The sequence below is a fragment of the Pipistrellus kuhlii genome, unplaced genomic scaffold (assembly GCF_014108245.1).
Source record: "Pipistrellus kuhlii isolate mPipKuh1 unplaced genomic scaffold, mPipKuh1.p scaffold_m20_p_11, whole genome shotgun sequence".
NCBI lineage: Eukaryota > Metazoa > Chordata > Mammalia > Chiroptera > Vespertilionidae > Pipistrellus > Pipistrellus kuhlii.
This window is the reverse complement of record NW_023425416.1, coordinates 48,272,286-48,287,730: the sequence shown is the minus strand read 5'-3', so window position 1 is coordinate 48,287,730 and position 15,445 is coordinate 48,272,286. Positions and strand designations below refer to the sequence as shown.

General features: G+C 52.9%; 1 protein-coding gene across 1 annotated transcript; it reads right to left on the bottom strand.

Moving 5' to 3' along the window:
- Positions 1-1,283: 1,283 nt before the first annotated feature.
- Positions 1,284-6,851, bottom strand: CCR9 (C-C motif chemokine receptor 9). The gene is made up of 3 exons (XM_036432389.1): positions 6,746-6,851; positions 3,666-3,709; positions 1,284-2,372 (listed from the first exon to the last, which is right to left on the bottom strand). Exons 2-3 carry the CDS (start codon positions 3,684-3,686, stop codon positions 1,284-1,286), a joined length of 1,110 nt encoding a protein of 369 aa, XP_036288282.1. The 5' UTR covers positions 3,687-3,709; positions 6,746-6,851.
- Positions 6,852-15,445: the final 8,594 nt, after the last annotated feature.

Below are 15,445 nucleotides of genomic sequence, written 5' to 3'. Positions count from 1 at the left end.
TCTTCCTCATCACACTCTTCGTATGGATCTTTTCTCTGTAGTTGTACATATTTAAAATATAGGGACAGAGTGAAGAAAATGGCCAGTAATAGATATTTTTAAATGTACATTAGAAACTCTAGTTTACCTAAAACTAACATAATATTGTATATCAACTGTAATTGAAAAGTAATTTTTAAAAAATGTAAGCATTTTTCTAATATATGAAATATTTTCAAATGTGATCAAATTGCCAAATAGCTAAAAGACACAAAGCAAAAAAAAAAAAAAAAGTTACTATATTACTTTTTTCCAGTCTAATGTCTAAGTTGAAAGCTTTTAAACATGTTAGCTCTATGAGCAAAGAGAAGCATGGAGGCAGATACCCTCCCAGCAGCCTCAGCAACAAGAGGCCGATGGACCAGCCCATTTATAGGGAGCCACATGGACCCTCACAAAAGCCATTCAGCTGAGCGAGCCCAGGGGGCTACCCGGGGCTGGTCCTCCCTGCACGGGCTGGGGAGACCGTTTCCATGACCCCGGGGGCAAGCCGACTCTTCACCACATCAGCCCTGAGGCAGGTGTGGAGTCGCAGGGCCTCCGCAGGTCACAGAAATGGGATGGAAGCCAGCTGAACCCAGACGACTTGCTGGAATGGTCAGTGGCCCAGCGGCTCAGTGGCCAGTCCTGCTGATCGTGTCTAAACAGGCACAAGGACCCTCCCTGGCCCAGAGCAGATCAAGGAGACCCGGGGGACTGGATCTGAGGTTGTCTGGAAAGATTCTAGATTAAGACTCTAAGACCTGGCACAGGCATCAGCCTCAAAACCAGGGTAGAAACTCCCCAAAGATGGACGTGTCTGTGAAACCTTGTGCTTTTGTGGACCGTGCAGGGGCCAATGCTTCGGTGTCTGCTTCGGAAGGGGGGGGGGGGGGGGCTGCAGAACTGAAACCATGGCAACCGGCAGCGCTCTGAGAATCTCAGATGCCTCCTGAGGTCAGATGCGTGAATGCTTGGGCCCGGGGGAGCCGGGATAGTCTGCATGCTGTCCATCAGTTCTCTGGGAATCACAGGCATGGCAGCCAGCAGCCAGCGAGTCTCCCGGGATGGTGAGGCAGTTCTGAAACCTCTGGCTTGGTGAATTCTGACTCAAATTAATAATGTTCCAATTATCCCTTTCTGAGTTGTCTCTCTCTCACTTCCTTTTTTTTCTGTGGTGTCCCTCCGGTCCCATCAGTGGGGAAGCTGTATCTGTATTTGTTGTCACTTCCCAAGGGACCATCTACCCCCTGCGAGAAGGTCCCTCAGTGGGAGAGGGCCCCCGAGGTTGTCTCCAGCAGCACCGAGGAAATCTTCAAGCTACCCTGTCGTCTGGCAAAGGAGGCCCACTGGGCCTGTGTGATGCAGCCCAGGTGCTTCAGGGTCTTCACGAGATCCCGTCGGAATCTCTCCCCCACAAACACATAGAGGACGGGGTTCAGGCAGCTGTGGAAGAAGGCGATGGTCTGAGTGACCTGAAAGCAGATGTCGAGGTTGATGGAGAGGGCACAGCTCGAGATGAACCTGACGTAGGCGTCGATGGTCTGCACCAACAGGATGCAGTTGTAGGGGAACTGAGATAAGACGAAGACGGTAAGGACGGTGATGGTCACCTTTAGGGCCTTGTGCTTGGAGGACTTCTTGGCCTGGGTCAGCGTGTGAATGATGATGGTGTAGCAGCAAGCCATGACCACAAAGGGAAGGAAGAACCCCAGGATCACCTTCAGGGTCAAGACGACCGACTTCGGCTTGGTGCTCTCATCACGAGGATACACCATGGTGCAGACGGTGACGTTGGAATCCCTCTTGAGTTGGCTGTACAGGACTTCCGGGATGCAGAGCGCGGCCGCCATTACCCAGACGACGATGCAGACCATTTTGCTGTACAGAAGCCTCTTCTGCCTCCAGCTCTGCGCCCGCATGGCCTGGGCGATGGCGATGTACCTGTCCACGCTGATGCACATGATCAGCAGCCCGCAGCTGTAGAAGTTCATCTTGTACATGCTGTTGACCGCTTTGCACATGAAGGTCTGGAATTTCCACTGGTCGGCAGCGGCGATGGCCCAGAAGGGAAGAGTGGCCAGAAAGAGGAGGTCGGCAATGGCCAGATTCAGCAGGAACATGTCGGTCATGGTCTTCAACCTGGTGCAGTACCAGTAGACTAGGATGACCAGGCTGTTGCCCACGGTGCCCACGATGAACACCAGCCAGTACAAGGGAGGGAGGAAGTGGCTCGCGAACTGCCTGACGTTGCTTTTCTTACAGTAGAAGTCCAGCAAGTTGAAGTTCTCATAGTCATCCATGGAAGACGTGGAGTCATAGCTGAAGTCATCAGACAGATTGGGGACAGGACTCTGCAAGGAGAAACAAGGCGGCATTAGGTCAAGGACACGCTTTTGAAGGCTCTGTCTGATAGCAGAGGCATGGAGTACCTGACCCTTCCAAGCCCCAAAGCCTCTGATAAGACAAAAGAAATGTACACGTGGAAAACAGGGGACCTGAGAGCATCTGCTTGGATCATAACAGATTTATTTCATCAACAAATGTTTGTTGGGCACCTATGGTATGTCAGATGCTCTGAAGATACAGAGGTGGATAAGTTGGACACGGTTCCTGCTCTCCTGGAACTCAGCTTCCCATGGAGGGCACACACAAGGCATGAGCAATTGCAGGAGCACGTGACAGGTCTCTTATGGGGTAATGCCCCTGGGACCACTGATGGCCACAATCTGTCATCACACTCTGAATGATGTGGCTGCCCCCTCTCCTCTCTGTTCTGTCCTCCCCAAAAAGGTCCTCAGAGTCTCAGCTTTTCTGGCTGCAGATCCCTCTGAGTCTTCTGAGAGCTGTGGGTCCTCTGCTCCATCAGCAACAGCCGTATCCACACATATGAGCACACATGTACAGGCATGTGTGCACGCACACATGCACACTCACACGCATGCGCATACATAAGTCCCAGGACAGGTTGTGCCACTTTCAGTGTCCCTTTTTCAAAATTCGTTAAGATTTTAAAAATAGTAGAGCATTCAATCACGCACGTGGCACCTCTAGGTACAGGGCCCTGAGCAGTGTACAGGGCCGACTTCCATGACGCAGGCCCTCACAAGCACACACACATGCAAACACATACAATCCATGCATAGATTTGCACACTCACATATGCACAAACATGCCTTCCCTCTTGTTCATATGAACACATGCACACATACACATATTGTTCAGACCCATGTACACACATGCACGCTCACATAACACCCCTTCTTATAGTTTGCAAGGGGTTCTGGCCCAGAGCCAGTCCAGAACTTCTGCCAGGGGAAGTGGAGATAAGGGCTGGTGATCAGAACCCTGAGCCGTGAGCCCTTGGGAAAGGGAGGGAGGGTGGAAAGGAGCAAAAATCTAAAATTGCATTTTCCTCTCTCATGTCCTGCTTTTCTTTTCTTTTTTAAAAAACATATCCCAAAGGGCTTCTGGGTCTCCACGTTTGTAAAGCCCTCTGCACTGTGCATTGACCGCCTCTATGGGGCGCTGCTCAGCAGGGATCTTACCCAGGAAAACCTCCCAGAGAAACCCCTCCCCCACCCAGGATTCCTTCCCACACCCCCCAAAAAGGCAAGCCAGGAGTGCATTTCAGGAGCTGTACTCACTGTGAATTCTAGGGGTGTCATGGTGCGGCAGAGGCAAGCTGCTTCTAGAAAGAGAGGGCAAGATCAGAAGAGTGCTTGTCAAGGAGCAGTGACACCACCTAAGGACGGAGGTTCCATCTTAAATCTGTTTTTCTTGTGAAAAAGACCACAGCAAGGTTGGGGTGCCCACTGTGCGATGTCAGTCAGAGTCCACCTTCCGGAATCATCTTGGCGGTTCAGGCAGACATGAGCGGAACCTTCCTCCGAGAGCCCTGGGCCAGGCCTTCCCTTTCCAGCCGTCCTGTCCACCCGCTCAGCTTCTCTTGACTCAGCTTCTCCGTTGGAGTCTGTTTGCCTGAATCCTGCTCCCCCCACCACCACCCCCATTCCCCTCTCCCCATTTTACCAGCCTGCCGACCGCAAGACAGTGGGTGACTTGGGAATGCTCGGGCCCAGACTCCGCAGGGGCAGGGCCTCTGGGTAGCCAGGTGGCAAGAACATGGCATCTGCCAGCATCAGAGTCCCTCTCCTGGGGGCCCAGTGCCCCAGCACCTGCCTGCACGCTGCTGGACCCGCCCAGAGAAGGGTAACGGGCCCTGTTTTCCCTGGATCCTGACTCCAGCCCGAAAAGGAAGTCCTAGGGTCGTTTCCCAAAGAAAAGGTAGTGGCCTCATGTTCAGGCCTCGGCTGACCACAGTCCGGCTGGCTCCCTTGGGCAGGCCTGTGCCGGAGCGGGCGGGCCCTCTCTCTGTGGTGCCCAGGACCACACCCAAGGTCTAGAAGGAAACCTTCTCCTTCATCGATCCCACCCTAACCTGCTGGTGTCCTTTTTATAACATAGCACCGTGACTTGTCCTGCTTTTCTTTTCTTTTTTAAAAAATATATATATTTTATTGATTTTGTTTACAGAGAGGAAGGGAGAGAGAAACATTGATGAGAGAGAAACACCCATCAGCTGCCTCCCTCACACCCCCTACTGGGGATGTGCCCACCACCAAGGTACATGCCCCCGACCAGAATTGAACCTGGGACCCTTCAGTCCGCAGGCCAATGCTCTTTCCACTGAGCCAAACTGGTTTCGGCTCGTCCTGCTTTTCTGAAAGCCCAGTGCTTTTCTGAAAGCCCAGTGGTTTTCAGTGCACACCCTGTGAGACAACCGCTTTGGAAAACCATTTGTCGGTTTTTTAAAAAAATGAAACATGCCTACACTCACCGTGTGCTTAGCCATCCCGCTCGTTAAGTGTTTGCCTAAGAAAAACGCGAGACCGTATCCACACAAACATTAAGGACCAGTGCTCATAGCAGCTTTATCTGTAACAGCCCCCACGTCAGTCTACAGATGGATCTGTGGAATAGGAACCCTTCCCTCAGAGGAGAGGTGAATGGCTGGCACACCGGCCGGGTGAAGAGCCACGTCTTTGATTGTCGTTGGGCCTCTGTTATGGTTGGTTATCACTGTTTCGGGTTGCACATAGGGACAGCCGAGAAAGGCGTTGATGGGAGTTCGGGTCGGGCCTCGGCGCGGCTGTGGGGAGTGTAAGTGTAGGTGATGTTCTGGAGGGTGAAGCCGTGTCTGTCAAAATTACAAAGCACAACGGCTCTGACTCAGCAGCTCATCTGCCGGGAACACACCTACTGGTCTGATCTCAAAAGAACACAGAGCCATGCTCAGGCCGTGTGCCAGCATTTCCCCCAGGACAAAAAACAAAAACACCTAGAAAAAACCTAACTACCCAGATATTGGTCATATTCCGATGCATCTGTTCAATAAACCACCCGGAGCCAATCAATAGAATGAGGGAGACCTCACAGTGTACACAGAGCTCAGCAAGGTGATTCGGTGAAAAGTGCTCAAGGTAGAATGTCGTTGCGTGATCTTTTCAAATCGATATAAAAGGTTACACACCTCACAGGTGATTCGCACTGAAACATTTTCTGGAAGGAGCTGGAACAATGAGGGCCAGTGGAAAGTGAGACTCTTGTTTTTTTCCTTTACTTTGTGCATGAAATTTGAAGAGCTATCATAAAAATAACCTGTCAGCTTCACTTAAAAGAGAGGGAGAGAGAGAGAGAGACAGAGAGAGACCCCATTGTTCTTCTGCTCTGTGGACCTGTTTGCAAAGCTCATCCAAAGAAGGAACTCCCAGCTGGCGGGGCTGCTACCGGAGCACACATCTCCCGTTCCGATCCCCGAGGTACTCTGCGCCTTTGAAGCCCTGCACTGGCTTTCTATTGTATAAAGGCCTGTCTTTGTCCAGTTTGCTACAGGGTCAGCCCCCGCCCCCACCCTCATCCCAGTCCCCACAGGCACTGACCTGCCCCCGGGGGCTCCCAGTGGGAGCCTGTGCGTGGGGCTCCTGAGTAGACAGACAGACATCCTGGAAGAAAGAGCCTTCCCTTAGCTCTGGCTTGTTCCATCCTGGAGGAGCTGGGCGTGGGGCCTGCCGGCTGCACCCCACCCCAGGCCAGCACTCAGCCCAGCTCACCTGCCCTGCGGAGGGGCGGGGAGCGCCAGCTGATGAAGCGCTCAAGAGAGGTAGGTTTGAAAGGCAAAACAGTAGTCCTTGATGAGTCATTGCAAAGAAAGTAGCGTGGCTGATTTCTGATCGTAAAGGAGCCTTTTCACAACTGTCCCAGGAAAATCCCCCAAAGCAGGCGCGCTGCGTCGTGAAGGAAATGAAAACACGGACGCCTCTGGTGGAGTGTAGCCGCCGTTAACGTTCCCAGACGCCGCCTGTTAGAGGGTTCTCTGCAACGCGTCGCACACGCGCACACACACACACACACACACACACACACACACACTCAATGGGGAGGGAATCTGACGGCACACACAATGCTCTGTCTTGCTTTCTAGTGAACAGTCCCTCGTAGGCCACTTTCAATGCCAAGTGAACACAGAGCTACAGCATCCGAGTGGGTATGGGCTGCAATCTATCCAACGCATCACCTTCAGGCAGGCCATCGCTCACCCTGGAAGCCTGGTGCTCATGACCACTGAACGCAGAGGCCAAAGCCTGGGTCTCAGGAGCTATTGTGACCACACACAGCTGAGGGCACAGGTGGCCCTGGGAAGAGAAGGACGAAGGGAGGTACTCACCTCGAAGGGCAGCATGCGAGAGAGGCGCGGGGAGAAGGGGCCGCCAGCTGTGCCTGGGAGGGGCTGGCTTGCCGTCTGCCTGGGACGAGAGGCAAGCCTTCTGAGCAGGCAGCCACCCGGTGCAAACAGCACAAAGGAAGCCAGGCCGCCCCTGTGTGTGCTGTCACTGGTGGGGTGGGCCTAGAGGGTGGGGAGGGGGGTGTCACCAGCTGCAGCTTTCAGCAATTCGCGGCACCCGATGGTTTGCAACCAGAAATGAAAAGCCAGGGGAAGCGGGGCTAAGCTCAAACCATCTCTGACGACGCACGCACAGGCTGAGCATGCAAGAATAGCGTTGTTTTTTTTTCCTGGACGGTGCGGCTACTGACAGGAAAAGGGAAGTGGAGAGTCCTGGTGAGGGCCGAGCCGTCAGCTGGTGAAGGTGCATCTGTAAGGTCTCTTTCAGGCGCTGATGTCATTGCCCGAGAGCTATCCATCTCCTTGGGACCCTTTGGCCTTGCCCTAAACCCACCGAGCCGTGCCACCCAATACAGTAACTGGTAGCCCTGTGTGCCTCTTTAATTTAAAATTAATTCAAATGTAACCAGTTCCTTAGTCACACTAGCCACACGTAACCAGGGACAGCGTGACCATCCTCTCTGGCATTCTGTCCGAATGCTGGAGGACCACAAGCACCTTGAAATTAGGCTCAAATGGAGTAAGATTTCATTTGGACATGACCACTGTGCATCAGATACACTGACACTGATAATATGTTTCATTTTATTAATGGTGGGTGTTCAGATGAAATTTTGGAATAAGCCTGCACATACAAAATGTGTTTTTAAAAATGCATTTTTATTGATTTCAGAGAGGAGGAAAGAGGGAGAGAGAGATAGACACATCAATGATGAAAGAGAATCCTTGATCCGTCGCCACCTGCATTGGGGATGGAGCCTGCAACCTGGGCTGGTGCTCTGACCAGAAATCGCACTGTGACCTCCTGGTTCATACGTTGATGCTCAACCACTGCCCCATGCCAACCGGGTCAAAATGTTATGTTTTTAACGAGGCTCGCAGTGGGAGTCTTCCCAGCCGTGTTCGTGGCGGGCCTTGGATCATGACACAATTGCACCCCCTCTGGGCGCAGAGAAAAGCCCCAAGTGGGTCCCTTGTGATTATGACAGACGCGTTTATACTTGCTCTGAGGACAGTCACAACCACAGTCCCTTGAAGACAGTTCCCCTTGTCAATGTCCCCCCACCCACCCACCCCGCCTTGGACTCAGGGGTGCCCTCCAGCAGAGTGGGCCTCCCAGACACGGGGCCCCTCAGTCACCACCAGTCTGGACAGAAACAAACAAAGCGTGAGATGCAGTTGGGTAAATTATCTGCATAGGAAAGGCCACACTGGGCCCCTCGGAAGGCTGCAGGCGTGAGCAGTAAGACTGAAAGCAGTGGTCGATGCAGCCGCCTCGACGGAGCCCTGAGCTCCCTTCCCTCGGCCCACGTTCACGTCATGTCTGCTCGGTGCATGGCCGAGCAGCAGCCTCTCCCGCCTCCCTCCGCACTGGCCACGGTGACAGAGGAGGCAGGGGCGGCAGAGGGGAGACGATGCGCTGTGAGCTGCCTCTCCCGCTGTCTGCTGGGAGAGCCACGGACCTGCTTCTCCCTCGTCTGACAGGCCGGGCTGGGAAGGCCGGGAGGCTGGGAAGAGGCAGGGCTTTCCACCTTCTCGGGGCTGTTTGTCCCCCAGGTAAGGGCATCCCACTCCTTGCCTGCCTGCTGCCTGGGCGAGACAGTGGGAGGGAGGTGGGGCAGGCACCCACAGGGTAGCCTCCGGGCCTGGAAGGGCGCCCTGAGTGCTCCCAGGTCCCCCCGGGGTGCGGGGAGGAGCTGGGGAGGGAGAGGCTGCCGGGAAGCGGGAGAGAGGGCCCACTCATTTCTCAGAAGAGCCTGGGACCCAGGTGATTGTGTTAGCTGTCGCGGGTTTAGGCTCGTTCTGCGGAGGGAAAGCCCCATTCTTTTGTTTTCTTGGCTGCATTTCTCTCTTTGCAGAAAGACGCCAGAGCTGGGCGGTTCTGAGAGGTTGCAGGCTCCCCTTTGCCAGGGGCATTCCTCCCGGCATTTTCACCGGTAGGGGGAGTCCCCGAGGGCAGGTCGGTGCGTCCCCTCCAGGTCCGCCTGAGGCTCACGCCCCGGCCTGCCCGCGCTCTGAGCATCTGACGCGGTTTGCCTGCCATCCTCCGTTTCCAGGGCCTCCATGTCTAAACCCAGCTCGGGGTCTGGTCCTTCTTCTGAGGCTCCCGCGCAGTGCTGAGAGGGTGGCATCCCAAAGGCACCCTGGGCCTTCGGAAGAGGATGACGAGGTTTCTGCTCTTCATTGACTAAGGCCGTCTCTGAACTTGGGGAGTCCAGAGTGTCTGCAAGGGGTTCACAGGAGTCCGCTGGGGAGGTCTGGGGGGGTGGGGGGCAGTGGCCAGGGGCCCCAGCGGCAAATGTCTAAGGGATAAATCTGTCTAAGGGACACTCCTTCTGCCCGCTGGCCCCATGAGGCGGGGACCCTGGGGCTTGGCCATGGTTGCAGCCCAGCAGCAATTGATATATCTCTCTCTCTCTCTTCTTCTCTCTGCCTTTCCCTCTGAAATCAATAAAAATATTTAAATTTTTAAAAATTAAAATTGGTTTAAACTTAAATATGAACAGTCACCTATGGCTGGTGGCCACTATGGTGGACAGTTCAGGTCTAGGCCTTTCAGCAGCTGATGCCTCTCCCTAAGCCAGTGCGCTGGGACGGCTCAGTCTGTGATACAAGCCGAGGGCCTCTGGAGCTTGGGGGCTACTCCCCTCCCGCCAGGGGCAGAGGGGCTTGAAGGGGAGCCCCTCCCTTCCCTTTTGCCAGATTCAGTCGCCAGGACTAGCCATGGAAAGTCGGGAGGCCGGATAGAAGGCAATAGTCAGAGGGAGAGAGAGACAGAGAGAGAGAGAGAGAGAGAGAGAGAATGAGTGAGTGATGGTCCTCAGCCTGCAGCCGCAGGAATGAAAGGGGTGGGGAAACACGGCCACATGGCCCACAGGAGTGCAAGGTCACTTGGAGGGGACATGGAGGAAAAGTTGGTTTGAGCTGACAGCGACGCACTCAGCTTTGGATGTGATGTGGTCCAGGGACTGGAGTGGCCGTATCTGGAGCTCAGAGGGAGGTCAGGAGTTCATCTTGCCGCCTCCAAGCTCTTGCAGGACCTGAGCTATGGATCAGGGAGAGGAATGTCCTCCCGGCCTCCTCCGCAGTCTGTGCCTGCAGCACGGGAAACGTGAGGCCAGGGCCAGGACTGATCTCCTGTGCCTCAGCTCCTAACGATAAAGCTCATCCCTCCTGCCTGGGCACCCCTGCTCACCGGAAGAGCTCAGCTGAGTCCTTCATTCAGCATCTCTATGTCCAGTTCCTACCCTGTGCCTGCTCTGACCTAACAGTCAGGGATGAAGCAATAAACAAGACAGGTCATGTGAAACTAAATGACAGCTGAAACGGGTTTGGCTCAGTGGATAGAGCGTCGGCCTTCGGACTGAAAGGTCCCTGGTTTGATTCCAGTCAAGTGCATGTACCTTGGTTGCAGGAGGTGTACATTGGGCAGTGTGCAAGAGGCAGCTGATTGAGGTTTCTCTCTCATCAATGTTTCTAACTCGCTGTCCCTCTCCCTCTCTGTAAAAAATCAATAAAAGATATTTTAAAAAGAAAGAAAGAAACTAAATGAAGAATTAGAGCAGACAGAGGACAGTGTGGCTAAGGGGCTCCCTGAAGAGGTGACATTGAGGAAGAGACATTCCCATGAAGGTGAAGACCGGTCCCTGCAGAGGAGACCGGTGGCCGCAGGAGCTGGCCATGCCCAGGGACATCAGGAACACACGCTGGGGACAGAGAGGGCCGGGGAGCAGCCAGGGTCGTTGTTTTGATCTGATGCCTGGCGTGAGGTTTATGTAAACATAAGAGGTTTACACAGACAGTGGCCTGACCTGGCTTCCACGTCTAACAGCCCACGGGCTGCTGCGTGGGAGACTTCAAGGGAAACAGCAAGAGCTCGTGGTTGCTCCGCAGGCTCTCGGCGTGAGGCCCAGCTGCCAGGGCAGCTGGCGGATGGGCGTGTCCCCGAGCCCGGGCCCGCAGGAGCCAGACCCCGTGACTGCCGGCCCCTGTCCCTGCTCCCTCTCTGACTCAGGGAGGCATGGGTGTGAGTCGAAACATCCATGTCCCTCCCTCTCTGACGCCCAGGCTGAGGGCGGGCACCCCGCTGACAGCAGGTAACTTTTGCAGCGCTGGTGACAACCGGACCATGAGATGTGCTGATGGCTTTTTAAAAAAAATAAGCTTTGCATTTTTTTAAAAGCAGTTTGGGGTTCACAGCAAGCTTGAGCAGAAGGCACAGAGACTTCCCGCACTCAGGCATCCCCACCAGAGTGATTCACCGGTTACCACTGATGAACCTCCATTGACATCATCGCCACAGCTTACCCGAGGGCTCACGCTTGGCGGTGTACGTTCTTGGGGTTTGGGCAAAGGTCTAATGACGTATCCACCATGAGAGTATCATACAGAGGAGCCCCACGGCCTCAGAAATCCTCTGCTTCTTCACTCCTCTCCCCCGGCCCCTGGCAACTACTGACCTTTTTTTTACCACCTGCGTCATGTTGCATTTTCCAGAATGTCTTACCGCTGGAATCATGCAGTACATAGCCTTTTCAGACTGGCTTCTTTCACTTAGTCATATGCATTTAAGGTTCCTCCATGACTTTTCATGACAGGATAACTCGTTCCTTTTTATCACTAAGTAATATCTCATTGTCTGGATGGACCACTTTCTACGTATCCATTCACCTACTGAAGGACATCTTGGTTGCTTCCAAGTCTGGGCAATTGTGAATAAAGCTGCTGTAAACATCTATGAGCAGCCCTAACCAGTTTGGCTCAGTGGATAGAGCATCGGTCTGCAGACTCAAGGGTCCCAGGTTCGATTCCGGTCAAAGGCATGTACCTTGGTTGCGGGCACATCCCCAGTAAGGGGTGTGCAAGAGGCAGCTGATGGATGTTTCTAACTCTCTATTCATCTCCTTTCCTCTCTGTAAAAAATCAATAAAATATATTTTTAAAATATCTTTTTGTGTGGGCATAGGTTTTGAACACAGTTGGCAGAATTCCAAGGAGCAGGCTTGCTGGATCTCAGGGTAAGAGGAAGTTAGTTTTGTAAGAAACTACCCAACTGTCTTCCACGGTGGCCAAACCATTTAGCATCCCCACCAGCACCGAATGGGCGTGTTTGATACTATCGTGTTCTGGATGTTGGCCATTCTCACAGGTGTGTAGGGGCATCTCATTGTTTTACCTTGCATTTCCCTGATGGCATATAACATGGAGCATGCTTTCATATACTTATGTGCCATCTGTGTATCTTTTCTGGCGAGGTGTCTGTTAAGATCTTTGGCCCATTTTAAACTCTGGTTATTTATTTTCTTGTTGATGTGTTTTAAGAGTTCTTTGTGTATCTTGGAGAACAGTCTTTCATCAGATGTGCCTTCTGCAAATATTTTCGCCCCAGCCTGTGGCTTGTTTTCTCGGACTCCTGGCATTATCTTTTGCAGAGCAGATGTTTTTCCTCTTAATGAAGTCCAGGTTCTCAATCCGTTCTGATGGATTGTGCCTTTGGAGTTGTATCTAAAAAGCCATCGCCACACCCAGTGCTACTTAGATGTATCCCCATGCCGTCTTCAAAAGTTTTCTAGTTGTTTTTGTTTTCTGTTTGTATGTTTTAATATATTTTATTGATTTCTTACAGAGAGGAAGGGAAAGGGACAGAGAGTTAGAAACATCGATGAAAGAGAAACATCCATCAGCTGCCTCCTGCACACCCCCTACTGGGGATGTGCCCGCAACCAAGGTACATGCCCTTGACCGGAATCGAACCTGGGACTTTTCAGTCCGCAGGCCGGGCCGACGATCTATCCACTGAGCCAAACCAGTTTCAGCAAGTTTTCTAGTTTTGCACTTTACGTTGAGATCTGTGACCCATTTGAGTCAATTTTTGGGAGAGGTGTGAGATCTGTGTGGGACTCTCTCTGCATGTGGATGGCAGTGGTTCCAGCGCCATTTGTGGGAGAGACTGTCTGTGCTCCACTGAACGGCCTTTGCTCCTTCGTCAGAGGCCAGTTGACTGTATTCCGGGGGGTCTGTTTCTGGGCTCTCTGTTCTGCTTCCTTGATCTAGTTGCCTGTTTTTTTTTTTTTTCAGCAATGCCACCCTGTCTTGATTGCCAGAAGGGTTGTTTAACTGGGGGGAGTTTTGTGAACCTGAAATTTAGACCATTACATTTTTAACTCTTCTTTTCCCAGAAGAAATGCAAATTACAAATGGACCTCCATCCCAGAGCCTCATCCCGCCCCCAGTTTTGCCCGGGATTTTGACCCCCCCCCCCCCTCCCCCCGTCTCTGACCCCCGGTGATGCCTGGTACTTGATCACTTTTTTTTTCAAAAGCTGAAAGCTTAAAGGCTGGTGTTGTTTAAAAGTCAGGCATTTCCCATGACATTAATATAGCTGTGTCAAAACGTTCTGTCTCAAAATGGCCACGTCAGAGCCACCACATCAAACACCAGGTCCCTACGTGGAGCTCAGGGGAGACTTCCTGACGGGCAGCAGCTGGCCCGAGGCTCTGCTTCCTCCTCTCACCACACACCTGAGCTTCTGCCTGCTGGATGGGGGGAGGGAAAAGGGGGTCCGGAATTCAGACTCTCGCCCAGGCTTCAGATTCCTCACCCCAGGCTTAGATTCTGCACAGGGCTCCACCTGAGAAGCAACTGCTCATTTTTCAATAATTACCATGGTTTTTAAAAAAAAAAAAATACACCAGCAAAGGTCATGCAGCAGCCTCCCCAGACAGAGTTAATACGTCTCCAGCTATAGGAGTTGGACTCCCGTAGTTTCTCACTCTGACAAGCCCTGATGAAGCCTCTCTCCCTACATCCGAGATCACGTAGGAGGATCACCTGCTGTCTGACTTCCTCCTGCGATGTCTCATATTCAGGGGAGGAGAGGGGCTGAAGGGAGGGGGCCTCTGAGCAAGAGGGGAGGGGGGACAGTTCTCCTTCCTCTCCCCAGTCTTGCCAGCACTACAGAAATGGCCCGCCCTTGCTTTCTGTTGGCCTCAAGGATTTAGCTCATTTCTCTTTCTGTTTTAAGGCACCTGCTGGCTACCCGGTTTCTTGAACTCCCCCCTCCCCCCCAAACCTCCCCACTCCTGGGAATGGTCAAGGAAGAGAGTCAAAAGGTCCATACTCAGCCGAAACCGGTTTGGCTCAGTGGATAGAGCGTCGGTCTGCGGACTGAAAGGTCCCAGGTTCGATTCTGGTCAAGGGCATGTACCTTGGTTGCGGACACATCCCTGGTAGGGGGTGTGCAAGAGGCAGCTAGTCGATGTTTCTCATTGACGTTTCTAGCTCTCCATCTCTCTCCCTTCCTCTCTGTAAAAAATCAATAAAATATATTTTTTTAAAAGGTCCACACTCAGGCAAACAGTGCTGGGATGACGGCCACTTCCTGTGGGAGCCTGGGCAAGAGCCTTCCTTGCCTTCTGCGGGGTCAGTGCCCCTCCTGGCTGGGACTCCCAGTCTTCTCCGGGGAAAAGAAAAGGAAATAAATGACTGTGCACCGCGCTTGTGCCCGGAGCTTTACAAACACCCCCTCATTTAACCCCACACTGACTGAGACCGAGGGCGTGTCCTTTGGAAAGATAAGGAAGCTGGGTCTTTGAGCAGCTCGCTGCATCTCTGGAGAAGCGCTCTAAAGGAAGTAAGCAAGGTACACCAGTTGGCTATTGCTGCGTAACAAACCAGTCCACAGGTTGGTGGATTAACACAATGGTTATTGTTTAGCTCATGATTCTGTAAGTTGCGATCTTTTTAAAGACCTCACAGCCCTGCCGCGGGGATCAGCCAGGACTTCAGCCTCCGCCACCTCTAGAAGCTCCTGGGGCAGACGTGACCCCTCACCTGCCACCTTCCAATAGGAGGTGTGGGCGGCCCCGTAGGCCATCACATCCCGTGGGAGCTTGTAAAAATGCAGAGTCAGCCCTGCCCCAGGCTCGCTGAGTCATATCTGCCTTTTACAAGCCCCCAGGGGACTCAGGGACTCAGTATCGTTTGAGAAGGTGCCAAGAAGTTGGTTTGGGGAATAGGCCTGGAACTGGGGGGAAAAAGAACAGGGATACGGAGTTTTTTGTCTTCATCCTTCAGAGAATTAGTTGACCCTAAGTTAGCCAAGTGCATGCTATTTCTTACTTTAACTAGAGGCCTGATGCATGAAATTCGTGCGAGAGGAGGCCTGCCTTCCCCAGCTGCCTGCACTGGCTTCCCTCTGGCACCCGGGATCCCAGCTTCCCTTGTAGCCCTGGCTTCATCCCGAAGGACCTCCAGTCCAATTAGCATCTTATGCTTTTATGATTATAGATTTTACCAGTCTTCAATGGTTAAAAAAATAAATTCCTGGGGAGAAGGCAGTTCCTTTCTAATGGGTATTCTCCATCAGTTGAAGCTCCTCCTGGCCTGGCCTGGCCCTGGCTCAGCCTAGGGCGACCTTTTGAAAGACACCGCAGCCCTCAGCAGGCAGCACCTCAGCCTCGCCTGCCTCCAGAAGCTCCTCGGGCAGACATGACCCCTCACCTGCCACCTGCAGACTTTGCC

Bases quoted from the DNA above. Each gene is read 5' to 3' on its own strand.
- CCR9 (XM_036432389.1), bottom strand. From the start codon at position 3,686: ATGACACCCCTAGAATTCACA. The intron at 2,373-3,665 runs GTGAGTACAGCT...TTCTCCTTGCAG, and splicing joins TGACACCCCTAGAATTCACA to AGTCCTGTCCCCAATCTGTC.